Source organism: Sapajus apella, unplaced genomic scaffold (assembly GCF_009761245.1).
Source record: "Sapajus apella isolate SASKATOON/1434 unplaced genomic scaffold, GSC_monkey_1.0 scaffold10, whole genome shotgun sequence".
NCBI lineage: Eukaryota > Metazoa > Chordata > Mammalia > Primates > Cebidae > Sapajus > Sapajus apella.
The window spans coordinates 8,151,991-8,177,089 of record NW_022436950.1 but is presented as its reverse complement, the minus strand read 5'-3'; the positions used below and the strand labels follow the sequence as shown (position 1 = coordinate 8,177,089).

Here is a 25,099-nt window from a genome sequence, read left to right as displayed (position 1 = left end):
TGGGATTCGTAAGGTGACCCGACTGATTCTGCAAGATATGCAGAAGCCTTCTAAATCTCCCCAAAGCAGAGAGGGAGTTAGCAGCTACTTCCTCCACTAATAGCAGAAGATGGAGCAGAATTTACAGGAACCTAAGTCAGCTGAATTCAATATTAATTTTATTTTTTGAGATGGAGCCTTGCTCTGTTGCCCAGGTTAGGGTGCAGTCTGTGATCTCAGCTCACTGCAACCTCCCTCTCCTGGCTTCAAGCAATTCTGCCTCAGCCTGTGGAGTAGCTGGGATTACAGGTGCCCGCCACCTTGCCCAGCTAATTTTTGTATTTTTAGTAGAGATGGGGTTTTACCGTATTGGCCAGGTTGGTCTTGAACTCTTGTCCTCAGGTGACCCACCCACCTTGGCCTCCCAAAGTGCTAGGATTACAGGTGTGAGCCACCACGCCCGGCCGTTATTAATTTAATTCATAACATCTGACTTTGTAGTAGTCTGGTGTTTGAGCAGAGCTTCCTGACCTGGCTGAGCTGGTCACAATCACTTGGGACAAAACTTGTACAGCCAGTCCTATAAGATTCGGTGGATCAGAGGGTGGCGGGGGCAGGAGTCTGTATTTTTAGCAAGCCCTCCAGGGGATCCTGACACAGATAAATCCAGAACTGGGAATCTGGCTGTCAGATCTATTTGGAAGCAAACGCCTTTTCTTCATTCACATTCTCCCTCTGCCTCAGCCTAAGTCCTAAAAAATAAAGACAAGTAAATGAAGACAGTTTTCAAGATATTCATGGAATGACTTTTTTTTTACATTTTTTCAACTAGTTAGGACAAAAACATTACAATGATTGACTTCTTTCATTTAGTTACATAAATAAAATTTTTATAAATATATCTTTATAAACAATATAAATAGCTTTACAACATAAATACATTTATGCATGACATGAATTTACAAACAGCAATGTTTTACAGCTGGTTCTGTCAGTCTCTTAAAAACTGTCCCTTGTCATCGAGTCGGTGTAGGTGTGTGTGTTTCATGTATATAATATATATATAATATATAACTTTTTATTTTTCATTTAAAAAAAAACAATAAAATCACAACCCCCTCCCCAAATAATAATAAAACAGCTGGTATTGTGTATCCCCAGTACCAGGAAAAAAAGAAAGAAAGAAAGAAATGTCAAAGCCACATTGCGTTGGAGGTGTTTCCAGATGCTGAAGGCTGATGACCAAAGATGACCTCAGCACAACGGAGCCAGTTTCCAGTCCTGAAACACAGAGTGGACATGTATGCTCAGTTCTGACCTCTTAGCTGAGAAATCTCAGTGGGCAAGGTGGTTCTAGATCCTTTCCTCCCCTTCCCACAGCAGCTTGAGGGATGCCCCTGCCCCACCCCCGTCCTGACCAGGCCTTCCTGTGGAGGAGGGGGCTCCCTCTGCGCACTCCCCAGCCCCCTTCGGCTTTGCCGTCCCAGCACAGGTGGAAACAGAGTGTCCGCAGCCCTCCTTCCGCCTCAGTCTAACCACAGGCCTTGCCCTTGGCCCTCAGGGAGGCGCAGAGAGAATGGAAAATCTCCTATCCCTTTTTTGCTATGACACAAACCCTCAGTCAGTGCTTGCCTGGGCTTCGTGTGTCTGGGTGACTGTGGATGGAAGGAGAAGGGAGACATCTCAGGAGTCAGGAAGCCTGGGCTCACATCTCTACCCTGACATTGACTCCCTGGATGACCCTGGATAGCTTGGAGTGTTCACCCATAAAACAGGATAATAGCCACCTCCCAGGGCTGGTTTTTGGATTCAACAGGGAGCCTCGGATTGGGCATCGGCAGAGTCTGGGTTGCAGGCGCCACCCAGCAGACAGCACCTCCTTCCCCAGCTGGTTGCGCAGAGGAAGGGGTCCAGCTCCCCTTGAGAGGCAGAGGAAATGGTGTCTCACACCAGCCCTGGGGAATGCACAGTCATGGGCTCTGGGTTGAGCACTGTCAGGGTGAAGTCCCTGCTAATGGGTATGTGGGTGCCCCGGGGCCCAAGGAAGGTGGCCTTCTAGGACGTTCAGTGCCCTCCCAAAGGACAGCATGCCCTGAATGGACCTGGGCCAGAATGGCTTGATGAACTCTCCCCCACTCCCTTCTCTGGCTCTGCCAGGTGTTTACACAGATGACAGCTGTCTGTGATGTAGCTGGGCCCCAGGGCCAAAATGTTCATTCAGGTTACAGACACCCCTGTCTCTGTCATTAGCATTATACAATCAGCACCTAGAACCATCAGCGACCATCATTATGGTGGTGCTCAGAGCCCGTCAACCCCTGCGTGGAGAAATGGCCACAACCTCATAGAGTTTTCATTAATGTGAAAAATCGAAGCTGTCTTTTCCTTTAAGCCCAGTGATATATCCTGGGCATCACCGCCAGGAGCCTGCAGGAGGGATTTCTGCTCTCTCACTGGGAATGGGTGGCAGTGAGGCTGAGGTTTTTATTTTTCATTAAAAAAAAAAAAAACAACCAATAATAAAACCACACCCTCTTTCCCAAATAATAATAAAACAGCTGGTGCTGGGGGTAAGCTGGGGTCAAGGGTAAGTGTTCATCTAGGCTAAGAGAGCTTGTAGGAGATTAATGAAATGCACCCCCCATCAAAGGGGTGGAGAATTCTTAGCAATGTGGATTCCTCCTACACAGGATCTTTCTCCACCCTTTTGGCCATCACTTGGTGACTGCAGACAGCCAAGGCCAAGAACAAGGCCCTAGGGGATGTGCATTCCAGGCATGAACCCATGAAAATTTCACTAACATTTGTTCAGATTCTAAAGTTTGAACTTTACCCTTAAGTCAAATTGAAAATTTGAGGCCTCAGACTGTCTCTTTGTTGTTTAGACAGGAGAGAAGAGAGCAAAGGCATTCCAAGGGTAGCTACTGAAGTCTGGTCCCCAAGTGTCAGAATCATTTCTCTCCCTGTGCAAGGGACAGTCAAGATCACAGACAACTGAAGCCTCTGCAGAACTGGGGAGAAGCCCACAGCCAAGCGAGGTCTGGCTGCAAAGAGAGGAAGCGCGCTGGTTAAAACCTAGGGTAGGTGGGAGTGCTCATCGACAAATATTCTGTTGGGGGTGCAGTGGGTCCTGGAGTGCCTTAAGCTGTTCAATATGGGGAGGTGAATGGGTTCACACACTGTGCAAAACAGCGTTCTATACTGTAAAAACTATTTTTTTACAGTGTGCTGGAGAGGCGCTCTGGTTTCCTTCTGGGTGAAGATCAGATGCTGACGAGGGTTTTTGGGGTGGACACAGCAGCCTGCCCATGGCCTGGGGTGGGACAGTCAAGGTGTGGGACAGGCAGTGGCAGCTGCTGAGCTGGAGGCAAGAAAGCCAGAAAGCCATGGGAGCCTGATCCTAACGCACATGATTGTCGATGTCAGAGGCTGGGTGTTGTTATTTGGTGGGCACTGGTAGGCGGCAGGAAGAGAGTGGAGGGAAGGAGAAGAGGTGAGGCCCTCTGCAGCTGGAAATTACCACCTTGCAGCACCTGGCAGGGTGTGATGGTAGGGCAGAGGTTTCCAGCCCTAGCGCCACGTGAGACCCCACACTAGAAACAGAGTCCGGGGCACCGGTTGAGCGGGGGACAGGGCTGGTGAGGGACTCTGGGACATGTTGAGTTTGAGGTTAAGGTAAAAAATATTTACTTTAGTGTCTCTTATTCCCTGAAATAGTGCCACAGGCACTGAGGTTCACCCCTGAAACCACCAGGCTGCAGTTGCCTCAGGACCCTGGACAGACCAGTTTGCCCACTGCCTGGGCTTAGAGAAGGGACAGAAATCCGAGTGCCCCAGGCAGAAGAGCGCCCTGACAGTGCCAACAGAGGGCTATTCTCCCTACAGGGCACATGGTGGCCGGCAGATGATGAATGTCCCCTGGACTTGTGGGTGTACCTTTCCTTCTCTGCTCCCACAAACCCATGATCTCCCCTCAGTCCCCCCACCAGCTGGCAAATCGGGGCCAATGCTGCTAGTTCAGCTACGGTTCAGGGGTGGGTAAGACCCCACCAAGCTTGTTTCTGCTTCTCCAGAAGAAGCCAGGTGGGTTCAACCAGGCTGAGCCATTTCTGATCTTGCAAAAGTTCCCCGATCACTTTATCCTTCGCTTTCTTTGTCTGTAAAGTAGGATAATAAGGGGGCGGCCGGCAAACGGCTAGCACAACTTGAGCAAAGCCGGCTGGCGCTCTCCCCTCCGAAGGCCGGCTGGGCGGCGGGCGGCCAGGCCGGGCTGGGGTGGGCGCGGGGTCAGCAGTACTCACCGCCGCCAGGGGGCGCCGCACTAACATCCCAGGCCGCTCATGGAGCCGATTCGGTCCAGCTTGAGGCCGAAGCAGCCCTTGGACAAGTTCTTCTTGTTGGATGCTTTGTGTTTGCGCGCGTTGGGGTGCTCCTGCACATGACGTCCCCACGCTGCCCGCGACTTGGTGTCCGCGCGCAGGTCACGGAGCAGTCGCGACCGATCGCCCTTGAGGTTGGCGCCCCCGCCCCCGGGAGCCTTGTCGCCCTTCTTCTGACAGCCGCCCGCAGCCTGGGGCTCCGCCAGCTCCTCTCCCGGCGGGGTTCGCGGGACCTGTCCGAGGAAAGAGCGGGTAGGTGAAGGGGCGCGTGGCTGCAGTACAGGGGACTCTGACTCTCCAGCCTAACGCGCCCGCCGGCGCGGGGTGTCCCTCCCGAGCCTGGAGCCGCCCCCACGGATTCCGGCCAGCTTGGCCCCGCATCCACCTGCCACGCGGCCGCCGCCGCCGCTCACTCGGGAAGCCCCTGCCCTGCCCTCCCTTCCTTCGCTGCTCGACGGGCAGGCCACACTGGTACAGGGGGCTGCACATGGGCCGACGTTCTCCCGAGTCTGGGGATATGGACCCACGAGTAGGCGCTTCGAGGGCTCCCCGGCTCTCGCCCGCGAGCATCTCGGAGGAGAGGGCTGCTTTCCTTTCCTCTCTGCTGGGTCCTGCGCGCCGCATTCTCCAAGCCCCCAGCCTCCCACGCCCCTCCCGGGCTCGGCGTCCCCACGACAGCACCCACCTTCGGCTGCGCCCCGGGCTTGGCTTCGGAGGGCCGGAGTGAGAGCAGCGTGAGCAGCAGGGCGCAGGCCAGCAGCTGGGAGAGGTGCATGGTGCCGCTGGGGTTGAGGGGCGCAGACAGGCGGCAGCGAGGGCGCGCGGGTCGGCGGACAGACCGGTAGGCGGGTGCGGAGCAGGCTGGCGAGGCTGCAGGGCGAGCAGGGTCCCAGTGCTGCGCAGCGCCGGCTGGGTGCGCTCTGGGCCCGTGACTCCGCTCGCGCCTTTATAATCCAACCTGCCGCTGATGTCATCCTCCCGCCCACCGGGCAGCCCGGGCCAATGGCACCACGCACGCGGCCGCGCCGAGGGCCAGGAGGGGGCCGCGGGGGCTCCCCTCCCTCAACCCACCCGGGAGGGATCCCGCGGCTCGGCGGGCTCGCTCCGTGCTGCACTTGGAGCTGCAAAGCGGCACGCACGGGGGAACTCCATTTGCAGCGAACTCGCGCTCTGGCCTGCCGAGCATCAGTGCTCCTGGTGCCATGTGAACCCGCTGGGTCTTCACCACACTCGCCCTACCTGGAAAGGATCTGTAGCCCTCTTTTCAGGTGCAAAGATGGGCTCAGAGGAATTAAGTCACTTGCCCGAAGTCATGCAGGCAGAAAGTTGGCGCTGCCCGAAATCCACGCAGCCCTGCTGGTCGCCTGAGAGGCGCGGGATGGCATAGCAGCTCTGCCTGTCACCTGCTCGCCAGAGCGGGAGGGCAGACCACAGCGGCATCGTTAGTTTGGGGAGGTAGAGGATGGGATTGGAGGACTGGGGTGGGAGGCGCAGGGAGAGCAGGGTTCGCCTGGGCCGCAGTGGGGTGCGCAAGTCTTCCACATCGGAGAGTTCAAGCTTGCAGCCAGCCTGGGTGTTTGAGCGCGAGGCGGGAACCAGGGGACTGCGAGCGCGGGCAGCCCAAGACGTCGATGCTCATGCGTGTGCTTGGCGGCAACCTATGCTCGCCAGTTAAGGCTCTAGGTTCACCCTCAGCCGATGTCGCCTACACAAGAACGTCCCCGGGTCTGACTCCGCTGGTGAATTCAGTCTGTGGGAACAATGCGCGCCTGACCCTGCCTGCACCCACGCGGAGATCCGCTGCTGGGGGAAACCCGCTCCAGTATCCTGTGCGCCTTCCCAGGCTGGGGAGGAGCTTCCTAGCCAGCCAGGGGCCCAGTCCGGCCTCTGCCGGCCATGACAGGTGGTCAAATTCCCATTTTTAGCTGCAGAAAGGTTCTCGTGGCTCTCGGGACACGGCACATATCCCTGCCAGTCATGAACTTGCAAGCCTTGTGCTGGGCTTCTTAGTCCCTTGAGCACTGAGGAGTGTGGTGGGCACATGGGTACTGAGGTTTGGGCCACAGAGGCGGACAGCCCAGATCCCCCAAACTGAGTGAGGTGCAAGAATCTATGACTGGCTGCTGCTGAGCAGGACGCAGGCTGGACAGATAAGAACAAATGTTGCGGCAGGAGTGCAGTGGCTGCCCCCAGGTGTGAAGACCATTCCAAGCCCAGATGAGCTTTTCCAGGAAGAGGAGGCTGTGCCTGAGGCAGGAAGGCAGCTGGAGTGAAGAGGGGCTTCGAGAACCAGGTTTCCCCCAAGCCTCCTCTGCCCTCCATGGCAGTGAGCCTGGTCCCAGAGCTGCTGAGGCAGCAGCATCATCGTCTGATCTGTTGGCCCCTTTCTCTGGCTACCCCTTCCCACTCTTATACCCTGAGTCACAACACTGGACCAACCACTCCACAGGTCCCTTTGTGCAGGAAACAGCCTACACCTGAGGTCTGAGTTTGGGGCAGCAAAGTTTCCTGGTCTCCAGGAAGATCCAGACATCAACAGGGCACATTTTGTGGGTTCTGGAGTTGACTCACCACCTCCACGCAGCCCCCCAATTCCTCTCCGCATTAACACCCATAGAGTGGCACCACTTTTTCATTTGAGGAGAAAGGAAGAGGAACTAGAAGGCAGAATAGGGAGGGAATCCAGTTGGGCTGGAAAGTTCCCTCTGCTTTTTGCCTGCTATACAAAGAAGGATGTTACCATTTGGAACTTCTCTGACACTTTCTTTCTTCAGACCTGTTTAAAGGGCCAGGGAGAGCCACACAGATTGATTCTAGAGTCAAGCTCTGGGCTGGTTTCCAGGGGCCAGTGGTACATCCTCTAAAGCCCCTTATTAAGGGCAGGTTGGAAGCTTCTGCTGTTTTGGCTACTTCCTTCTGCCTGAACGTCCGTAGACTGGTCTTTCCTGTCTTCTGTGTTCCTAGACACATTTGCATCCAGGTGATTGCCCAGTGACTATCTAGGTCTCCTCTCTGTTTCAGCTTTGAGGCTAAATTAATAAAACTGACACCCCCAACTACAGTGGCAGAGCCAATACCCTGAACTCCCGTTCCCTTCTTTGGAAGGGAAATCTGGTGAGCTGCCACTCCTGGCCACTGGGCGGTGGTCGTCTGCAGAAGGAGGCTTCCCCAGGGCAGGCTGTGGAGCAGCTTCTACTTAGCTGGGGCCTGGGAGGTGGGATGGGTAAGAGTCAGAGGCCTGGGCTGGAGGGACCCTGGAGGTGTGTCATTAGCACAGATCTGCCTTGAAGACAAAGGTTTCCCCTCTCTCTTTGCTTTCCTTGCCTGGGGAGCTTCAGGGGAGGCCCTGTCTTCCTCCTGGGCCTCCATTTGGGACTCAAGCCCCTTCTTGCTGCTTTTCCCTCATGAAGTCTGCTTCTTCTGCCCTAAGCCCCCCGGGGGCATGGGCTGGGAAAGTTGAACTGACTCAGCAGCTGAATATGAGCTATTCAAGTCATGTTATTGACTGCTCAATTTAAAATGCCCTCCTAATGGCAAAAGAGGGAGAAAAGGACCCAAGGACCCGGTCATTCTGTTAGAAATCTTGTCATTTTCACTGATCTCGCTGATCCCTCCCGGTATCCATTGAGCATCCCTGAAGCCTGCAGGGTTCCGTCCCAGCCAGGAAGAGCCCCTAGGACACAGACATGAGCTTTGTAGGCTGAAAAGGACAATGACAGGAAAGAGGACAGCTCAGGCTGAGGCCACCCAAGGAAGCCTCCTCCTCCATCCTGGACTAGCAGCGTGGGCTTCCTGGAGAAGGAAAAGTCTGTGCTGAGCCTGGAAACACAGGAAGAGAAGAGACGAGAAGAGGAAACCCTTGACAGAAAACCAGGCTTCCCAGCACTTTGGGAGGGCCAGATGGGCAGATTATGAGGTCACAAGATCGAGACCATCCTGGCTAACACAGTGAAATCTCGTCTCTACTAAAAATACAAAAATTAGCTGGGCATGGTGGCAGGCGCCTGCAGTCCCAGCTACCCGGGAGGTTGAGGCAAGAGAATCACTTGAACCTGGGAGGCAGAGGTTGCAGTGAGCCGAGATTGCACCACTGCACTTTAGGCTGGATGACAGAACAAGACTTCTTTTCAAAAAAAAAAAAAAAAAAAAGAGAGAGAGAGAGAGAAAAGAAAAGTAGGCTAACAGTGGAATGTGCTAGAGCCAGGCCTAGGGGGTGCTATTCAAGAAAAACCAAATGTGAGACCTCACTAAAGGGCAATGCAGAGGGCAGGGGAGGCTGGTGAGACTGCAGAACCCCACATGCCCAGACCTAGGGAGGGCAGAGGGATTCAGGCAGGGGTGCCCAGAGGAGGCAGGCTGGGGAGAGGCAATTCTGAATTCAGTGGTGTTCTGGAGGCAGGGTGTGTGATAGAGAGAGGGGACCCTGCTGAGCTCTTGAAGGTGGGAAGGGCAAATGAGTTTATTGGGGGTGCCTGAAGATGAGGCAAAGGGAAGGGGGTCAGCTAGGTGTGGTGGGAGCGGGAGGGAGCAGGAAGTGGGAGGCCAGAGCCAGCCTGAAGTGTGCAGAGCCTTCAGTGGCAGAGTTGCCTGGGTGAGTCCAGGGTATGGGCTCTGCCACAGTAGGTTGGGGGTATGCAGAGCCTTCAGCGTTGGAGAGTTGCATGGATGGGACTGTGTACTCCCTTCTTGCCCTCTGAAGGGTGGGACCCCATTCTGTGGGCCCCTCTTCACGCTTTCCTTCCTTCCAGAAGGGCAAGGTGAGACTCTCACACCTACTGGAGAGGGGCCCTTCCTTGGGACAGGCGATGTCTTGCCGGAATCAGGACGCGATGGAAGATGGGAGTGGGCCCTGGTCAGGATGCCTGGTGGGAGAAAGGTGTGTGGAAGGGCTTCTGGGGGGCTGGGGAAGGAGCAGCTAAGACGGCACTGTCCAGCCTAGGTCCCAGGAGGGAGGAACACGAGCCCCGCGAAGCAGCGCCCCCTCCTGGCCCCAGGGCTGCAGAGGCGGGTTCTCAGGCATACAGGAGGGGAGGGTTGCAGAGCGGCCCATCTGTTTCTCTGCAATTATTTCATCCCAGGGCCCCCTTCCAGCTGCATAACTTCTCAGAGAGGACACTAAACAGGCAGTGAGCGGGTCTTGAGGCCAGGCGGGGAAATTGCTGCGGGACCCTGGCCAAGTCCTGTCATTGCGTGGGGCCCTCAGTTTCACCACCTGTAATTAGAAAAACATCATCCTTGCTTTCTAGACAGGGCAGAGTGAATCCAGGGCCTGATAAGAGGCTTCCAATCTCTCCCTGGACAAAACGCAGCAGGAGGCAGCTGGGGCGGAAGAGAGATCTGAATGTCACTGCATGTACACTCGTACTTCTGGCAGGAGGACCCCCGCAGCCCCTGAGACTCCCCAGGACTGTTTAGTGGTGCTGCCCCTCAGAGGACACAGAGGCCCAGGCATGACAAGGTCTCCTTGAGCTTGGTACCTTCCTCCAGTATTCCTGAGCCCATGGGGCTGGACTGGAGTACCGGAGGAGCTGGAGGCCAAGGAAGTGTCATTCATCCTTCACGGGCCAGAGATTCCAGGAAAGCTTAACCTCATTGTGCCATGAGTCTTTGACCCCAGGACACCCCCATCTGATGAGCCAGCTGCCCTCCTTCCCTTTCCCAGGGGCCCTGCCAGCACCTGCTCCAGATGGCCTCCAACCCCACTGTCCTACGCAACCCATGACGTCAGAGTTCATTCCTCCTTTTCCCTCGCTTGTCAAAAAGAAAAGATAGGTCCTCCACAAATAGGCTTCGTTCCCTGGGGGAATCAACAGCTCTCCATCTGGCTGTCAACGGGTAGGTGAGGGGGGCAGGGGCTGAGGCTTCACTGAGAAAGTGAGCAGGGTAGTGAGCAAGAGGGCCTTCCCAGCAGAAAAGAGCTCAGCACCCCAACCTCAGCTCAGAGCCGGCACCAGATGTTTGCAGAGCAAATGGATCTGCTGCCAAATTCTTGCTCTGGGGACAAGTGCAAGCCTTGGCTGGACTCTGGTAAAATCTTGGTCATGTGGAGCTTTTCCAAGCAGTGAGCCACTCTTTTCCTGCTCTGGGGGTCCCTGCAGCGAGCCCACCTTCTTGGTTTGTACCTGGAGGAGAATGTCTATTGTCTGGTCCTGGAGACCTTGTTTCAGATTTGACAGTGGCCACAGTCTTCAAGGAGGAGGGGGCTTCTCCCTATGGGTAGAAGGGACCCCTAAGTGTCTCACAGAAGCCCCTTAACTTGGCACCTTCCCAGAAGGGATCATGGAATGGACTTGCTAGGATCCAGGACCATCAGTCACCTCAAGGGAGCCATGTCTCTGGATTTTCCAAGCCAGAAACTTCTCCGCAGACTTCTGCCCCATGAGTGTGTCATCACCAACTGCTTTCTGGTAAGCGGTCAGTTTCTAAGATGAGAATGACCAGAAGACACTTGTGAGAAGCAGACATGACCAAGCCAGCTGCTGATGAGGGCTGGAGGGAAGAAACTTTTTGCAATCTGTGCTCCACAGAGATTGGAAGACACTTTTAAGCCCAAAGCCCATAAATTGTTTGAAAAGCCACCATTCTGCCTGTGTGAAGTGTCTCTGGGCCCAACATGCAACCTTACACAACAAGCCTTTCCTGAGGATTGCCCAAGAAGGTCCCTTATGTCCAGGGTACACTTGGCAAGGGGAAGAAAGGTCATTCTCCTGAAATGAGGGCCTGTGTTGCCTTGTGGGAGAAATAATGTACGAGATAAAGTCCCAGCATAGAGCTGTATGGGGTTCAGAACTCCCCAGGAAGCAGCTGATTAAGGATGTCGATGCCCACAGAAGTGGTAAGGAGCAGAGATGAGTGTCCATGTGAAGCGGGCATATGTCCATCGTTGCTGCTGCCCGGCATCTCAGCCCACTGGAGAAGCTGAGACATCACGTGCTTGCTTTCTCAGGCATGCTTGAAACCTACACATGGTGTATGACCTGGACTGCCCTAATCCCATGGCACTAGCCCTGAGTTTCAAATTGGGTGCCACCGTCTCAGAGAAGCCAGGTCTTCCGGGATCGCTCTGAATCATACTACAAGAGTGTTTCCTGGACAGGGTGGCATAGCAACCACTCTTCTGTGACAGAGTTGTCACTGATAAAGGCTGGCATAAAGTCTGGCACTAATGGCTGCACTGAGGTCCTCCCTCAACCTGTTCTGCACTAGACATTGGGAACTGACCCTGGCTAAGTTATTCCCAAGCCTTCCTGACTGCCAAATGTAATGGCGCAATCTGGGCCCACTGCAACCTCTGCTTCCCGGCTTCAAGTGATTCTCCTGCCTCAGCCTCCTGAGTAGCTGGGATTATAGGCTGCACCATCATGCTCAGCTAATTTTTGTATTTTTAGCAGAGATGGGGTTTTGCTATGTTGGCCAGGCTGGTCTCGAACCCCTTACTTCAGATGATCCACCCACTTTGGGCTCCCAAAGTGCTGGGATTACAGGCATGAGTCACCACGCTCAGCCTCCAATGCCCTTTTAATGCATTCCTTTCCATTTCCTTTAGCCAGAGCTGGTTCCTGTTGCTTACACATCAGCCCTAGGCATCTCCATGCCCTCAGTGCCCACTGCTTGACCTCCCCCGCACTCCATTCTTGGAATAACCATTCTACCAGAGCCCTAGGGCTCCCACAGAGAGCCCCTGATGTGAGGGTGAGGACATCTGGGATGTCCTTGCCTTCTTCCCTCAGCAATGGATAGAAGGGAAAGGGATCAATATGTAGAGACATAAAATTAGGGGGCCCCAAAGGTTCCCCATGGAAATAGCAAAGCAAATCCTCAGGGCAGTGTTCAAGGACTGGTCCAGGCTGACTGCTAGCATTGCTGTCTTTAAAAATCATATTCAAAATCATTTGATGGCGATGATTCTAATGATCACACTGCCTCTAAAGAATTAGTTGCTGACCGTAGCTTGCAGCCTGAAGGGGGAGTGTTCACGTAGGTAAAATGAATGAGACATATGCTCATATGCATTACTAAATCAAGCAAATATTTCTAACTTCAGCATCTTCTCACCCCATTAGATCCAAATGTGTTCCTCAAGCAGAATAGGCCTCATCAGGCTCAGAGACACATTGTGGGGAGTGAGGTGTTGTAAGAAAATCCAGAAAGCTGGGAGGCAGCTGAGTCGGGGAGGGCGGGGGAAGGTCTGGCATCTGCACGGTGGGAGACAGGGCGTCTGGCTTCAAAGGACAGTGTCCAGACAGAGGAGCCCAGACGGTGGAGCCCTGCTCCTTCCGGTGACCCGAGGAAACTTTGCAGGCTCAGAGAAGTTGTGTCAGCCGCTGAGCAGCCTGTCCCCAGAACTGCAGATGATAGAACCTGCCTGGACCCAGGCATGCCACCTTCTCTCTGTCCCTTGAGTTCCATGGGCAGCAGAGCAGTGGGTAGATGGGTGGTGTGCCCGGGTTGCTCGCTGAGAAGCTCCTGGGAGGTGAGGTTGCTGGAGAGGGCCGTGTGACCCTCAGGAGTGCTTCTGGCAGAAGGCCGTGGCCAGGACAGAAGGGAAGTGAGAGGGCCTGGGAAGCTTTTCCAGGGTGTGCCCACTCTGCTGAGCCCTGAGGCTTGCTCTCCCGGGAACTGTGCCTGCTGCCCCCACAGCCTGCTCCCCTGGCAAAGTGACCAGCCCCATTTTGCAGATGGAACTGTGGAGGCCCCACCTGGCTCCATGGTCTGCCCTCAGCCACATGGGCTCAGCAGGCTGCTGTAGCCCCATGAGTGAGTGGGCTGAAGTCCAGCGAGCCACTGGGACAGACTGGGGAGCGGGCTACCCTGCTTCCCCCCAGAGAACATTTGCTGAGAGGAACAGCTGTCTCCACCCTGCATTCAGTGGGCTCCTGTGGGAATGTGGTGCGTGGCTTGGCAGACAAACGGACACAGCTCCTCCACCACCTGTGGCCGTTTTGGGGGTGGGGGTGGGGTTCAGAGCTCTGGGGCTTCTGTCATGTCTGTCAGTGGCCATTTCTTCTTTTGGGAGGGAGATGGAGTCTTGCTCTGTCGCCCAGGCTGGAGTGCAATGGCATGATCTCCTCTCACCACGACCTTGGCCTCCTGGGTTCAAGTGATTTTCCTGCCTCAGCCTCCGGAGTAGCTGGATGACAGGCATGCGCCACCACACTTGGCTAATGTTTTGTATTTTCACTAGAGATGGGGTTTCACCATTTTGGCTAGGCTGGTCTTGAACTCCTGACTTTGTCAATTGCCCACCTCGGCCTCCCAAAGTGCTGGGATTACAGGTGTTAGCCACTGTGCCCAGTTGTCAGTGGCCATTTCTCTGGGAACTCACTGTGCCTTCTTCCCATTCTTTCCCATTAGGATCTGGGAAGTCTGGGAAGGGCGAGGCAGGGCTGATTGGGAATGCCTTGGCTGTGGTGGGGGAAGACAAGCTCTAGTTTCAGAACGTCGGCCCTCTTGGTGGTCAGTGTATAGTGGTCTGAGGCCAGAGCCAGCTGGTGTAGGAGGTGGGTGGGGCGGGGTCCTGAGGCCTAGGCGAGGACCACTGCCCACAGGAACAGAGCAGGGCCAGGGGGACATTCTCTCTCCAGTTGTCTGTGAGATCAGGACTGCTGGGACTCATCTGGGACTCCATTGCTGCGGGGCCTGGCACACGACGGGGCGGGGGGAGCCTCTTCTGTGAGACTGAATGAATGAACCAGCTCTGACCTGCTGGGAGAAACCTCCCCCGATACCAGCCACCCAGGGTCCCTAAGGCCAGGGCCTCCATTTCTGCCCCCTCTCCCTTGTCCAGCGACTCCTCTGGCAGACACCCACCTGGGAAATGGCCTCTGGGCTCAGGGTTGCTGCAGATTCTGGGACTGAGACAGGAGAGACAGAAACAAGACAGTGGCTTGGGCAGGGCCTGGAGGCTGGGCAGGTCCACCTGGTCACAGACTGAGGCCAGGCCATCACTAGGGGGCAGGGCTGGAGTGAGAGAACCAGCTCAACTCCCCAGGACAGAGGCTAATCTCACATAAAGCTCTCTGTTCTGCCTGGGGGCACAGGGCAGGGGCTGGAGGCTGGGAAAGGAGCTGCCCCTGGTGGTTATCTGACCCCAGCAGGCCTTGCCAGCAGCAATGAGCTCATGGGCAGTGGAGCAGGGCTGGGCGGTGACAGGAAAGGAACGGCATATGTTTACTGGGGATCTGGAGGCATGGGCCTTTCACATGAGCTCATGCGATAAGATGCTCCCAGGCCTCACCAGGCCAGGAGCCCATGCATGGGCAGCTGCTTCTGTAGGAGGAGCCCGTCGGCTGGCTCTGCCGGCCTCTGCCCTGCACACACAGTCTCTTGCTTCCTTGGAAACTGCAGGCTGAGCTTAAGGAAGATAACCTGGGGATGCTGAACTTACTTGGGTGGAATGATGAATGGTCCCTTAAAAATCAATCCTTCTTAGACATTTGGTATGGAATATTTACCCAATGTTGTAGTGCAAGATAAACAGAAACGTCAAACTAACAGCAAAATACGCACCGCTCCACCCATATAACATGGCCTGCCTACTGCTTTGCTAGGTTTTCAGGTCCTCCAGGCAACTTTTGTGCCTGGTTGGAATTGAAGTGCACATAATATCTTGTGATCAACTTTTTCATTAATATGATTTCATAAAACCTTTTCCATGAATCTGCATATCTGCATATCTGCAATATAATGGTTCACAGTCAGGATTTGGGCTGTTTCCAGTGTCACGTGCTTACAAATACCGCCAAGTAAAAACATCTCTGTAGAAACAGAGTTTTTGTCTTTTCCTTCTTTCCCCTCCCTCCCTTCCTCTCTCATTCCTTCTCTCCCCCTTACCTTTCTACCTTTCTTTTTGTTTTCTGAGAAAGAGTTTTTGCTCTTGCTCCCCAGACTGGAGTGCAATGGCACAATCATGGCTCACTGCAACCTCCATCTCCCGGGTTCAAGAAATTCTCCTGCCTCAGCCTCCCAAGTAGCTGGGATTACAGGCATGCGCCACCACATCTGGCTAATTTTGTATTTTTAGTAGAGACGGGGTTTTTCATGTTGGTCAGGATGGTCTTGGACTCCCAATCTCAGGTGATCTGCCTGAGGTGGCCTCCCAAAGTGTTGGGATTACAGGCGTGAGCCACACGGCTTCCTTTCTACCTTTCTTTCCTCTCCTTCTCCCTCCCTCCCTCCCTCCTTGCCTTCCTTCCTTCCTTTGTTTCTTTCTTTCTAATTGCTGGTTGAAAGGGTTTGTAGCATGAGCACTCTTTGTGGTTTGGAGGAATTCTGTCAGCCCTGTGCCAGTGGGCATGACCTGGTATATGGGCTTCGTATTGATCAGAGTTAGATGTATCGATATTATTAATTTCATGTTTACTGTGAAATGGTCTTTTACTGTATTGCTTTTCTATGCTCATATACAGATGTTTACACATTTTCGAGATGTATTGAGTTCTCATAGCCTCCTGCTCTTTTCTTGGACTAAATGTTTGTGTGGTTACTTGGCTCAGGCCTTTCTCCTGGGCCATTTGTTCCTGGAGAGCAGAGATCTTGTTTGTTTTGCCCTGCTGCCCTAGTACCCAGCCTGGCGAGTACACGACAGAGGCTGAAAGTGTGGACCACATAGTGACTTTGATTCTTGCGGACTGGGTATTTTCACCTACCTTACACAGATGGGAGACTAAGCTTAGAAATGTTAAGTACTTGAGTAGGCACCACGGGTGGGACTGAAACTCAGATGTCTGTCTGCCCTGAAACCCACACTTCATCCTGACACCAGTGTCTCGGTAGATAGGGGAAGCATATGCTTTTATATTCTTCTGTTGTGGTTTTAAAAAATGGTTGTATGAGTGTGTATGCATGTGTGGATTTAACTTTAACCTGTCTGGAATGTTCTGTGGTAAGTGGTGAGTAAAGATCTCTTACTAACATGTTACTATTATCCATTTCCCATATGATGTAGTGATAATTGTTTCTTTCATCATTTTATTTTAACTTGATTCATGATAAATATTCAACTCAGGTAAACATGTTCTGCTCTTCTGTCAAGTTTTGAGAGCTACTGCATGTGTTCTATAGACTGGTAGGTATTTCCCCTGGTTTTGCCTTAAAACAAAAAAATTCCCCACGCAGTCGCTTACTTATATAAATGTTATTTTTACTTTATATTTATAAAAGTAATTTTAATTTTAATTAGTTGCATTGTATTTTCATTAAATTCTTTTTTTTTTTTTTTATTTTGAGATGGAGTTTCGATCTGTTGCCCATGCTGGAGTGCGGTGGCTCAATCTCGGCTCACCACAACCCCCACCTCCTAGTGATCCACCTGCTTCGGCCTCCCAAAATGCTGGGATTACAGGTGTGAGCCGCTGTGCCCTGCCTCATTAAACTCTTATTATGGGTTTTTAACATTACTGTATTGAAGTCAGATGGTATAACTTATACAGGTTGAATATCCCTTATCCCGAATGTTTTGGATCAGAAATGTTTTAATTTTGGATGTTTTGGTTTTGGGAATATTTGCATTGTACACTTACTAGCTGAGGATCCCTCATCCAAAAATCTGAAATTCAACATGCTCCAATAAGCATTTCCTTCCAGCGTCATGTTGGTGCTCAAAAAGTTCTGGATTTTATGCATTTTGGATTTTGAAGTTTCGAATTAGGGATATTCAAACTGTAATATTTATGAGATTTGAACTTTTTTGAGGTTTTCTGTTTCTTTTTTTTAAGACAGGGTTTACTCTCTCCCCCAGGCTGAAATGTAGTGGTACGATCACGGCTCACCATAGCCCTCCTGGGCTCAAGTCCTCCCAGCTTAGCCTCCCAAGTACCTGGAACTATACACGAGCACCATCACACCCGGCTAACTTGTTTTAAATTTACTTCTTTTTTTTTGAGTTGGAGTCTTGCTCTGTCACCCAGGCTGGAGTGTAGTGGTGCGATCTTGGCTTACGGCAACCTCTGCCTCCCGGGTTCAAGCGATTCTCCTTCCTCAGCCTCCTGAGTAGCTGGGACTACAGGCCTGAGCCACCACGCCTGGATAAGTTTTAGTATTTTTAGTAGAGATGAGGTTTCACCGTGTTGGCCAGGCTGGTCTCAAACTCCTGACCACAGGTGATCCGCCTGCCTTAGCCTCCCAAAGTGCTGGGATTACAGGTGTGAGCCATCGCATCCAGCCTTAATTTACTTTTTTTGTGGAGACAAGGATCTTACTCTGTTGTCCAAGCTGGTTTTGAATGCCTGGGCTCAAGCAGTCCTTCTGTCTCGGCCTCCCGAAGAAGTGTTAGGATTACAGGCTAACTATGAGTCACCATCCCCAGCCAGATTTTCTTTTGTGCCTGAATATATATTGTTTTTATAAATATCTCATGTGCATTAAAAATATGACAATTATTTGTAGCACACAAAGTTTAATATATACAGCTTTCCTAATTATTTTCTGCATACTTATTTTTTTGACAATTGATTTGCAAAGCCTAATAGAACTGGATAAAACCCGTGTTTATTTGGTAACTGACTGTTTTAATACTTGTCTGGATATTATTATTGCTTTCTCCTGTGCAGCACCAACTTCTTTTGGGAACTCTCCCTCCACTCTAACCCTGTTTTATTGTGGCCTGCCAATCTCAATAGCCCATCTCTTTTATTATAGACACAAGCACATGACCCAGATCTGGCCGGAACCAAGCTCCCAATTGGTCAATGACAGAAAAATAACTTCAGCTATAAGGAACATTGTTGCATAACCAGGAAGTCCAGGCTGAGGGGCTATTTGCTGGCTCAGAGGCCACCAGATTCAGTGACTCAAGTGATGTTGAGCCTCTCCCTTGCTCCCAGTAACTTCTCTGCCTCCATGTGATAGCCTTATTCTTTTCTCCTCCTACAGAGCATCTTCCTTCATGTGGTATTGGATGGAGGCAGGGAGGGTGATGCTCCCAGATGTCTTCTTCTAATGTCTATACAGAATCTTACGGAAGGACCGACTGGCTTTGTTGGCCTTGTTTGACTTGTTTGACTTGTCCAGTCACTGTGGCCAGGGGCATGGTTTTTCATAGATTGGCTAGATTTAGCTCAAGCATCAATCTGTGGGGCCGCAGAGGTGAAATATGGAGATTGCCTGCCTCAGCAGAACCCTGGAGGTTGAGGAAAGGATGAGTCTCCAGATGAAAATCGATTACTGTTAACAAAAGGATGAGGGTAAAGGGTGTTGGGAAGGGAAGAACAGGTGTTTACAATGGGCTGCACCCCCTGGCTATATGATTGGTTCAGGGATGGGCATGTGATCCAAGCCAGCCCATTAAAGAACATCTAGGGATTTGTTTTCTCTCTGTGGAGCTGGCAAGGATGAAGTCTCTTTCCTGTAATGTACAGGTGGTTGGCCTGGAGCTGGCTATGGCCATATTCAGTCTCTGAGTTCAGTCATACTCCTGTCATGTCAATTTGTTGAGCCAAGGACCACTCTTCTCCCTTTGTGCTTAAGCAGATTGGAATTGGGATCTGTTGCTTGCAACCAGAGACCTAACCAATGCAGTACCCAATGTTATGTCTTCCTTCACCTTTTATATTTAACAATATAAAGTGACCTTCTGAGTCCTGTGTAACTTGCCCTAGATCACAATTTGTTAAGTGGCTAAGTCAGATTAAACCCAGATGGGCTGGCTCTGGAACTGAGAGCAGCACCTTGGGGCAGCTGATCATTCCACAGAAAGCAATTTAGTTTCCTCACCAGGGGATGGTGGGGGATGACTTCTCAGGTTCCAGTCCACCGAGCAGGCTTCAAGTATTGTAACTAGAGTTTTTTAAATATGAAAGGTTTTACTTTATTTTATTTTATTATTTTATTTTATTTTTTGAGATGGAGTCTCGCTCTGTTGCTGAGGTTGGTGTGCAGTGTCTCGGCTCACTGCAACCTCTGCCTCCTGGGTTCAAGCAATTCTCCTGCCTCAGCCTCCCAAGTAACTGGGATGACCAGGTGTGCACAACCACACTTGGCTATTTTTTTTGTATTTTAGTAGAGACGGGGTTTCACTGTGTTGCCCAGGCTGGTCTTGAACTCTGAGCTCAGGCGATTCACTCACCTTGGCCTCCCAAAATGCTAGGATTACAGGCATGAACCACCATGCCTGGCCTTACTTTATTTTATTCTAATAAAAAAAATAGCTTTTTCCTGGCTAATATGTAACTTGGGTTGCATTACCAAGTTCATATGAAGATTTCTCATGCTAAGATAAGGTTGAACAGAAAAAATCTTAAAAATCTGTTTTCTTGATGATTTCCTGAATCATTTAAAAGAAAGCTATCACATAATCATTAGAATACAGATAATACAGGGCTGGGCATGGTGGCTTTCGCCTGTAATCCCAGCACTTTGGGAGGCCAAGGCAGGCAGATTGCTGGAGCCCAGGAGTTCGAGACCAGCCTGGCCAACAGGATGAAACCCTGTCTCTCCCCCAAAAAAAGAAAAAAAAAAAAATTACAAAAATTAGCCGGGCGTGGTGGCATGAAACTGTAGTTCCAGCTACTCAGGAGGCTGAGTTGGGAGGCTCCCTTGAGATTGGGAGGCAGAGGTTGCAATAAGTTGAGATTGTGCCATTGCACTCCAGCCTGGGCAACAGTGAGACCCTGTCTCAAAAAAAAATAATACTGATAACATAAATGATACAACTGAATATGAAGGAGAATAATCAAGGCCCACCACCATGAGACAGTCACTGTTCGTATTTTGGTTAATATCCTTGCAGATATTTTTCTATGTATATAAACACATAAAGACCCATTTATATTAATAATACAATTCAATTGCACTATAGCATAGTTTTGTAGCAGCCTCTTTTTCTACTTGCCCTCACCTCTGGAGAATTTCTATGTGACCCATACAATTCTAAGCACTTTTCCTGAATTATTCATGCAATCCTCCCATCCGCTCCATTCCACATAACTATGTCTAGTTTTATGTCATCATTTTCCATGGCATTCTGTTGAATGAAGTTCTCAACATTTATTTAAATAGTCACTTCCCTATTGATAAACTTGTAGGTTGTTTCCACATTTTTACTAAAATATAACAAACTGACCACAGATGGATGTGAATAACTTAGATCTTGTGATATATTGGGATTACTTTAATGGGATCAGAGAAGTCAACCCCATCCTGGCCCTGCATGACCCGATTTTTCCACTGTCAGATAATGTCCTGGGACAGGAAGAATAGGGTGGGGCGTTTGATAAAGATGGCAGAAAAAGATCCTCTCTCTTGAGCTGATGGTTGGGTCAGTGGAGCCTGGCTTTGCCATAAGTGGAGCACTGGGGCAGTTTCAGAGGGAGCAGTGAGCTGCCCCTGGCCATCAGGAAACAGGTGCTTCCCCAGTAGCAGCCTGAGCCAGGTCTGGGCATGTGCAGTGACGTTGTTACCTGTGCTGTGCGTCCCTGTGGTCTCAGGCACCCATGAGAACCTGGCCTTTGCTCTACTGGGGGATTGAGAGGAGGGGCAAGTGCCATGCTCTGGATGGAGTAGCCAAGGGGTCTTTAATCAAGGTGATAAACGGTCATATGCACCTAAACTCTCTTCACAAAATGAGGGCGAATACACAAGGACTTCCAGTGGACAGGTGATAGGGAGCCCTACTGCACACAGAGGTCCACACTTGCATCACAGTATGAGTTTGCTCAGCGACACTAAGGCAAAAGGAATGACACCTTTAAAAATTTTTCCAAACCAGATTAAATGTGGCCCAGCCTTCAGCTGTCCTAATGATAGAAGAGTCAATTTCACCGTTTTGGGGAGCTACTTCTCTATCTTAGGATTCCCCAAGAGTCTTGGTGGGGAGAGGCGTTGGAGTCAGTATTGTGGCAACTCAGAGGGTTTTACTGGGGGAGTTTAGTGAGGGGACTATTCGTGTGATATGAGAACTAAATAGAGGATTGTGGCAGAGAGCTGAGAATGTGATGGCGGAGCCTCCTGCCGGGACGATAACCGCCCAACGGAATCATGGCTATGCAGGGCAGATAATAAAGAAAGCGAATTTTGGGGGTGAAGGGAAAAGTGGAGAACAACCAGCACAGGGAGCTGCACTCATGGCCAGCACTGGTGTTTCTCTTCACCCCAGTCCAGGGGATCCACTTCTCATGGGGAGGAGCCCACTCCCTGCTTGTGATTGTGGCTCCATGGGCAGGCTCTGGGTGCCAGGCTGAGTGTGAATGAGGAAGGCTGTGCTGCCCTGAGGTCCTGATGCTTTCTCAGGACACCCTGGAAATGGTGACAGGCTGCCTTTCCTTGCCCTTTCACCTAAGGGACCACCGAGGGAGGGGCTGGTCTCTGGGGTGGCAGCAGAGAGTAGTACCAGAGACATAGGGACTGTTTCTGAGGCTCCCCAGGAGATTGCACTGTGGCTGGACCGGCAGAGCTAGGGGCTAGGGCCACCTCAGACATTGGGGCTGCAAGGCTGGAGGTACCAAAGCCAGCCATGAGTGCATGGAGGCTCACAGTGAAAATTCACTTTATCTGGTTGTGTGCTTTGAGTTTCACAAGAAACTTTCTTCATAAGAATACTTGGGTTTCCCTCAAGATTTTTATTATAAGTCAATGCCTTGGACAACTTTATATCTCTGGAAAGGATAAAGTCACTTGAAAGGTGGAAATATTTATTCGACAAAGAACAAACTCTTCCAAGTTTGTTGAATCTAGTTCAACATTTTGTTTCAGATCCCATATTAAAAGGTCAGCATGAAAATAAACTTTAGTGTCATGGTTTTGTAAGGATAAGTAAATACAATGGATTGAGGGTTAAAATAAATTAACTTACACACACACACACACACACACACACACACACACACACACTCTTTTCACCTGTTTTGAAACAAAGTAAATTTATTTTGTAACAGCTTTTTGAGATATAATTCATATACTACATAATTCACCCCTTAAAATGCAGAATTCAATGGTGTTTAGTTTAGCCACAGTTGAGTACCATCACCATAATCAATTTTAGAACATTTTCATCTCCCTGAAAAGAAACCCTGTACCCCTTAACCGTCAACCTCCAATCCCCACTCCCCAGGCCTTTGTAACACTAATCTACTTTCTGTGTCAATAGATTTGCCTTTTCTGGGCCTTTTATATAAATGGAATCATACAGTATATGTGGCCTTACATGTCTGGCTTCTTTTACTTAGTACAATGTTTTCAAGAGTTATCCATGTTGTAGCATGTATCAGTAATTTCTTTCTATGCCCAAATAATATTCCACTATATGAATAACACCACATTTTGTTTTCTTTTTGTTAGCTGATGGACATTTGGGTTGTTTCTCGTTTTGGCTGTTATGAATGATGCTGCTATGAGCAAGTATGTACACATTTTTGAATGGGGGATATATGGTTTTATTTTTATTATTTTTTGAGACATGTCATTCTGCTGCCAGGCTGGAGTGCAGTGGCATGATTTCAGCTCACCACAATCTCTGCTTCCTGGGTTCAAGCAATTCTTGTGCCCCAGCCTCCAGAGTAGCTGGGATTATAGGTGTGTGCCATGACACCTCACTAATTCTTTCTGTACTTTCAGTAGAGACGGGGTTTCGCCATGTTGGCCAGGCTGGTCTTGAACTCCTGACCTCAAGAAATCTGCTTGCCTTGGCCTCCCAAAGTGCTGGGATTACAGGTGTGAGCCATGTAATAAAAAACTGGTCTATGTTTTTATTTTCTTGAGGATATATATTAATGATTAAATTTGATAAATCATTCCTCCCATTATCAGTGAAGAATAAAGTGTAGAGGGAAATCAGAAGGAACAATTGATCAAACTGGATGTTAAAAAGAATACCTGTAGCATGCTTACTGTATACTGGTGCTATTCTAAGTGCTTACTTAGCCACTAGCTATTAACTTTTTTAATCCTAATGGCTATTTTCATTCCCATTTTATAGATGGGGAAACTGAAGCACACTGAAGTTGAGGAACTTGCCCAAGGAATGGCAGAACTAGAATTCAAACCTGGGTTTGTACTCAATAAAATGTCTACGTCATATTCATTGGGGAGGTTAACAAAGGTGTACCAGATGTGTCTGTTGTGCTTATTGAAACCATGTGGCTTACCAAACCCTTACATAAAGATGTGACAAGCAAGCCTCCAAGGATCACCCAAAACTGCTGAAATACACACTATGGATACCCAGGGCCCCAAGTGAGGTTTTCTCCCAAGGTGGAGAAAGCAGTAATGAGTTTAGAGGAAGAGCCAGACAGCTGCTGAATTGTTTCATGTGCATTTTAGTCTCTCACCAGAGTTTCTCGCCTGCTTACCAGGGCTGCCTGATAGCTTTTCATGGGCAGCTGTCATATTCAGAGCAAAGTGTGTTCAATTTACTGACCATCTGTTGATAAGAGGTGAGAGGAGAAAATATTTCCCTTGAGGTATGTCTAGAAAGAGTTTTAAGAAATCCTTGTAGGCAAACACTTCCTAACAATTTAAATGTAGCTTGTCCCTCCCGGGCTCCTCAAAACAGTCATCTCACCAGCTCTACCTCAAGGGTTGTTTGTAGCCAGGATGGCTTTGCCATGGTGAACACAGAGCTGTGTGTCTGGGGGAAGAGGCGAGGAACACGTGGGGAAGGAGAAAGATCAACCTAAAGATGGTGGGAAGCAGGCGCACCTGTGCATCGGAAATCCAAGGGCTCATCCTGGAGTCATACTACCATTTCATCTTCAATTCTAGAACATTGTCATCACCACAAAATAGAAGGGAAGTCTGCATTCCACCACAGCGTCATCTTAACCCCAGGTTTGTCTAACAATTACCTTTTAGCAATACCAGGTTATACTTAAACAAAATGGTTTGCAAAATATAGTCTGTCTCTCTCTCTTTTTTTCTTTTTTGTGACAGACTCTTGTTCTCTCACCCAGGCTGGAGTGCAGTGGTATGATCTCGGCTCACTGCAACCTCCACCTCCAGGGTTCAAGCAACTCTCCTGCCTCAGCCTCCCAAGTAGTTGGGATTCCAGGTGCTAGCCATCACGCCCAGCAAATTTTTGTGTTTTTAGTAGAGACGGGATTTCCCCATGTTGGCCAGGCTGGTCTCGGAAGTTTGATTTTTCTATGGTCACCAATGGACACTTGATTTCTATAGCTTGAGAATGGCGGCCGTCTTTCTTTCTTCCTGACTGACATTCTTTCTTCTTGTGCTCTTCCAAACGTTCTGGCTGCTCTTTGGGGGTTCCTTTTCCTTTGCTCCCATCTACAATATTGGTGTTTCCTAAGGCTGGTGCCTAGCGACTGTCTCCTCTCCACACACGTCCTGGGCGGGCCACACTGAACTGTCACGGCTTTCTCAACTACGCTTCCTCTCTCACCTGAAACCCTCTTCCCTACCCTTTCTACTAGGTTGACGTCTCCATCACCAGCTGCTCCCCACCCTTGTCTGGATGGGCCACTTGGGCAGGCTCCTCTTCTTTCCTTTCCTTCAATCATCCTCGCGTGCGGGACTCCGTCTGCCTGCTCTGCCATCAGCCACGCAACCTGAGGGCAGGGACCACGCGGGGGTTGCCCATCTCTCTATCTCAGGGCCAGCACTGCACTTCGCCCTGAGCAACTGTCCAATAAATGAGCAATGAGTAAATGAAAGAATGAGCAAAGCCTTGTAACAGGAAAGGGGCCGGGGGAGTCTGCAGTGCAAGACCTGGCCGGGTGGAGCAGAGCCCCGAGGTTCAGGAGCCGGGCCTGGAAGGCTCCCGCCGGTGGGAGAGGGGCCCGGCACAAGACGTC

General features: G+C 50.7%; 1 protein-coding gene across 1 annotated transcript; it reads right to left on the bottom strand.

Moving 5' to 3' along the window:
* Window positions 1–761: 761 nt before the first annotated feature.
* On the bottom strand, window positions 762–5,281 carry NPPC (natriuretic peptide C). The gene is made up of 3 exons (XM_032277924.1): window positions 5,044–5,281; window positions 4,281–4,591; window positions 762–1,260 (listed from the first exon to the last, which is right to left on the bottom strand). Exons 1-2 carry the CDS (start codon window positions 5,131–5,133, stop codon window positions 4,301–4,303), a joined length of 381 nt encoding a protein of 126 aa, XP_032133815.1. The 5' UTR covers window positions 5,134–5,281; the 3' UTR covers window positions 762–1,260; window positions 4,281–4,300.
* Between the last annotated feature and the right edge of the window lie 19,818 nt (window positions 5,282–25,099).

Excerpts from the sequence above, each read along its gene's own strand:
- NPPC (XM_032277924.1), bottom strand. The coding sequence starts at position 5,133 with ATGCACCTCTCCCAGCTGCTGGCCTGCGCCCTGCTGCTCACGCTGCTC. Across the intron at positions 4,592-5,043 it reads AGCCCGGGGCGCAGCCGAAG|GTCCCGCGAACCCCGCCGGG; the intron begins GTGGGTGCTGTC and ends TTCCTCGGACAG.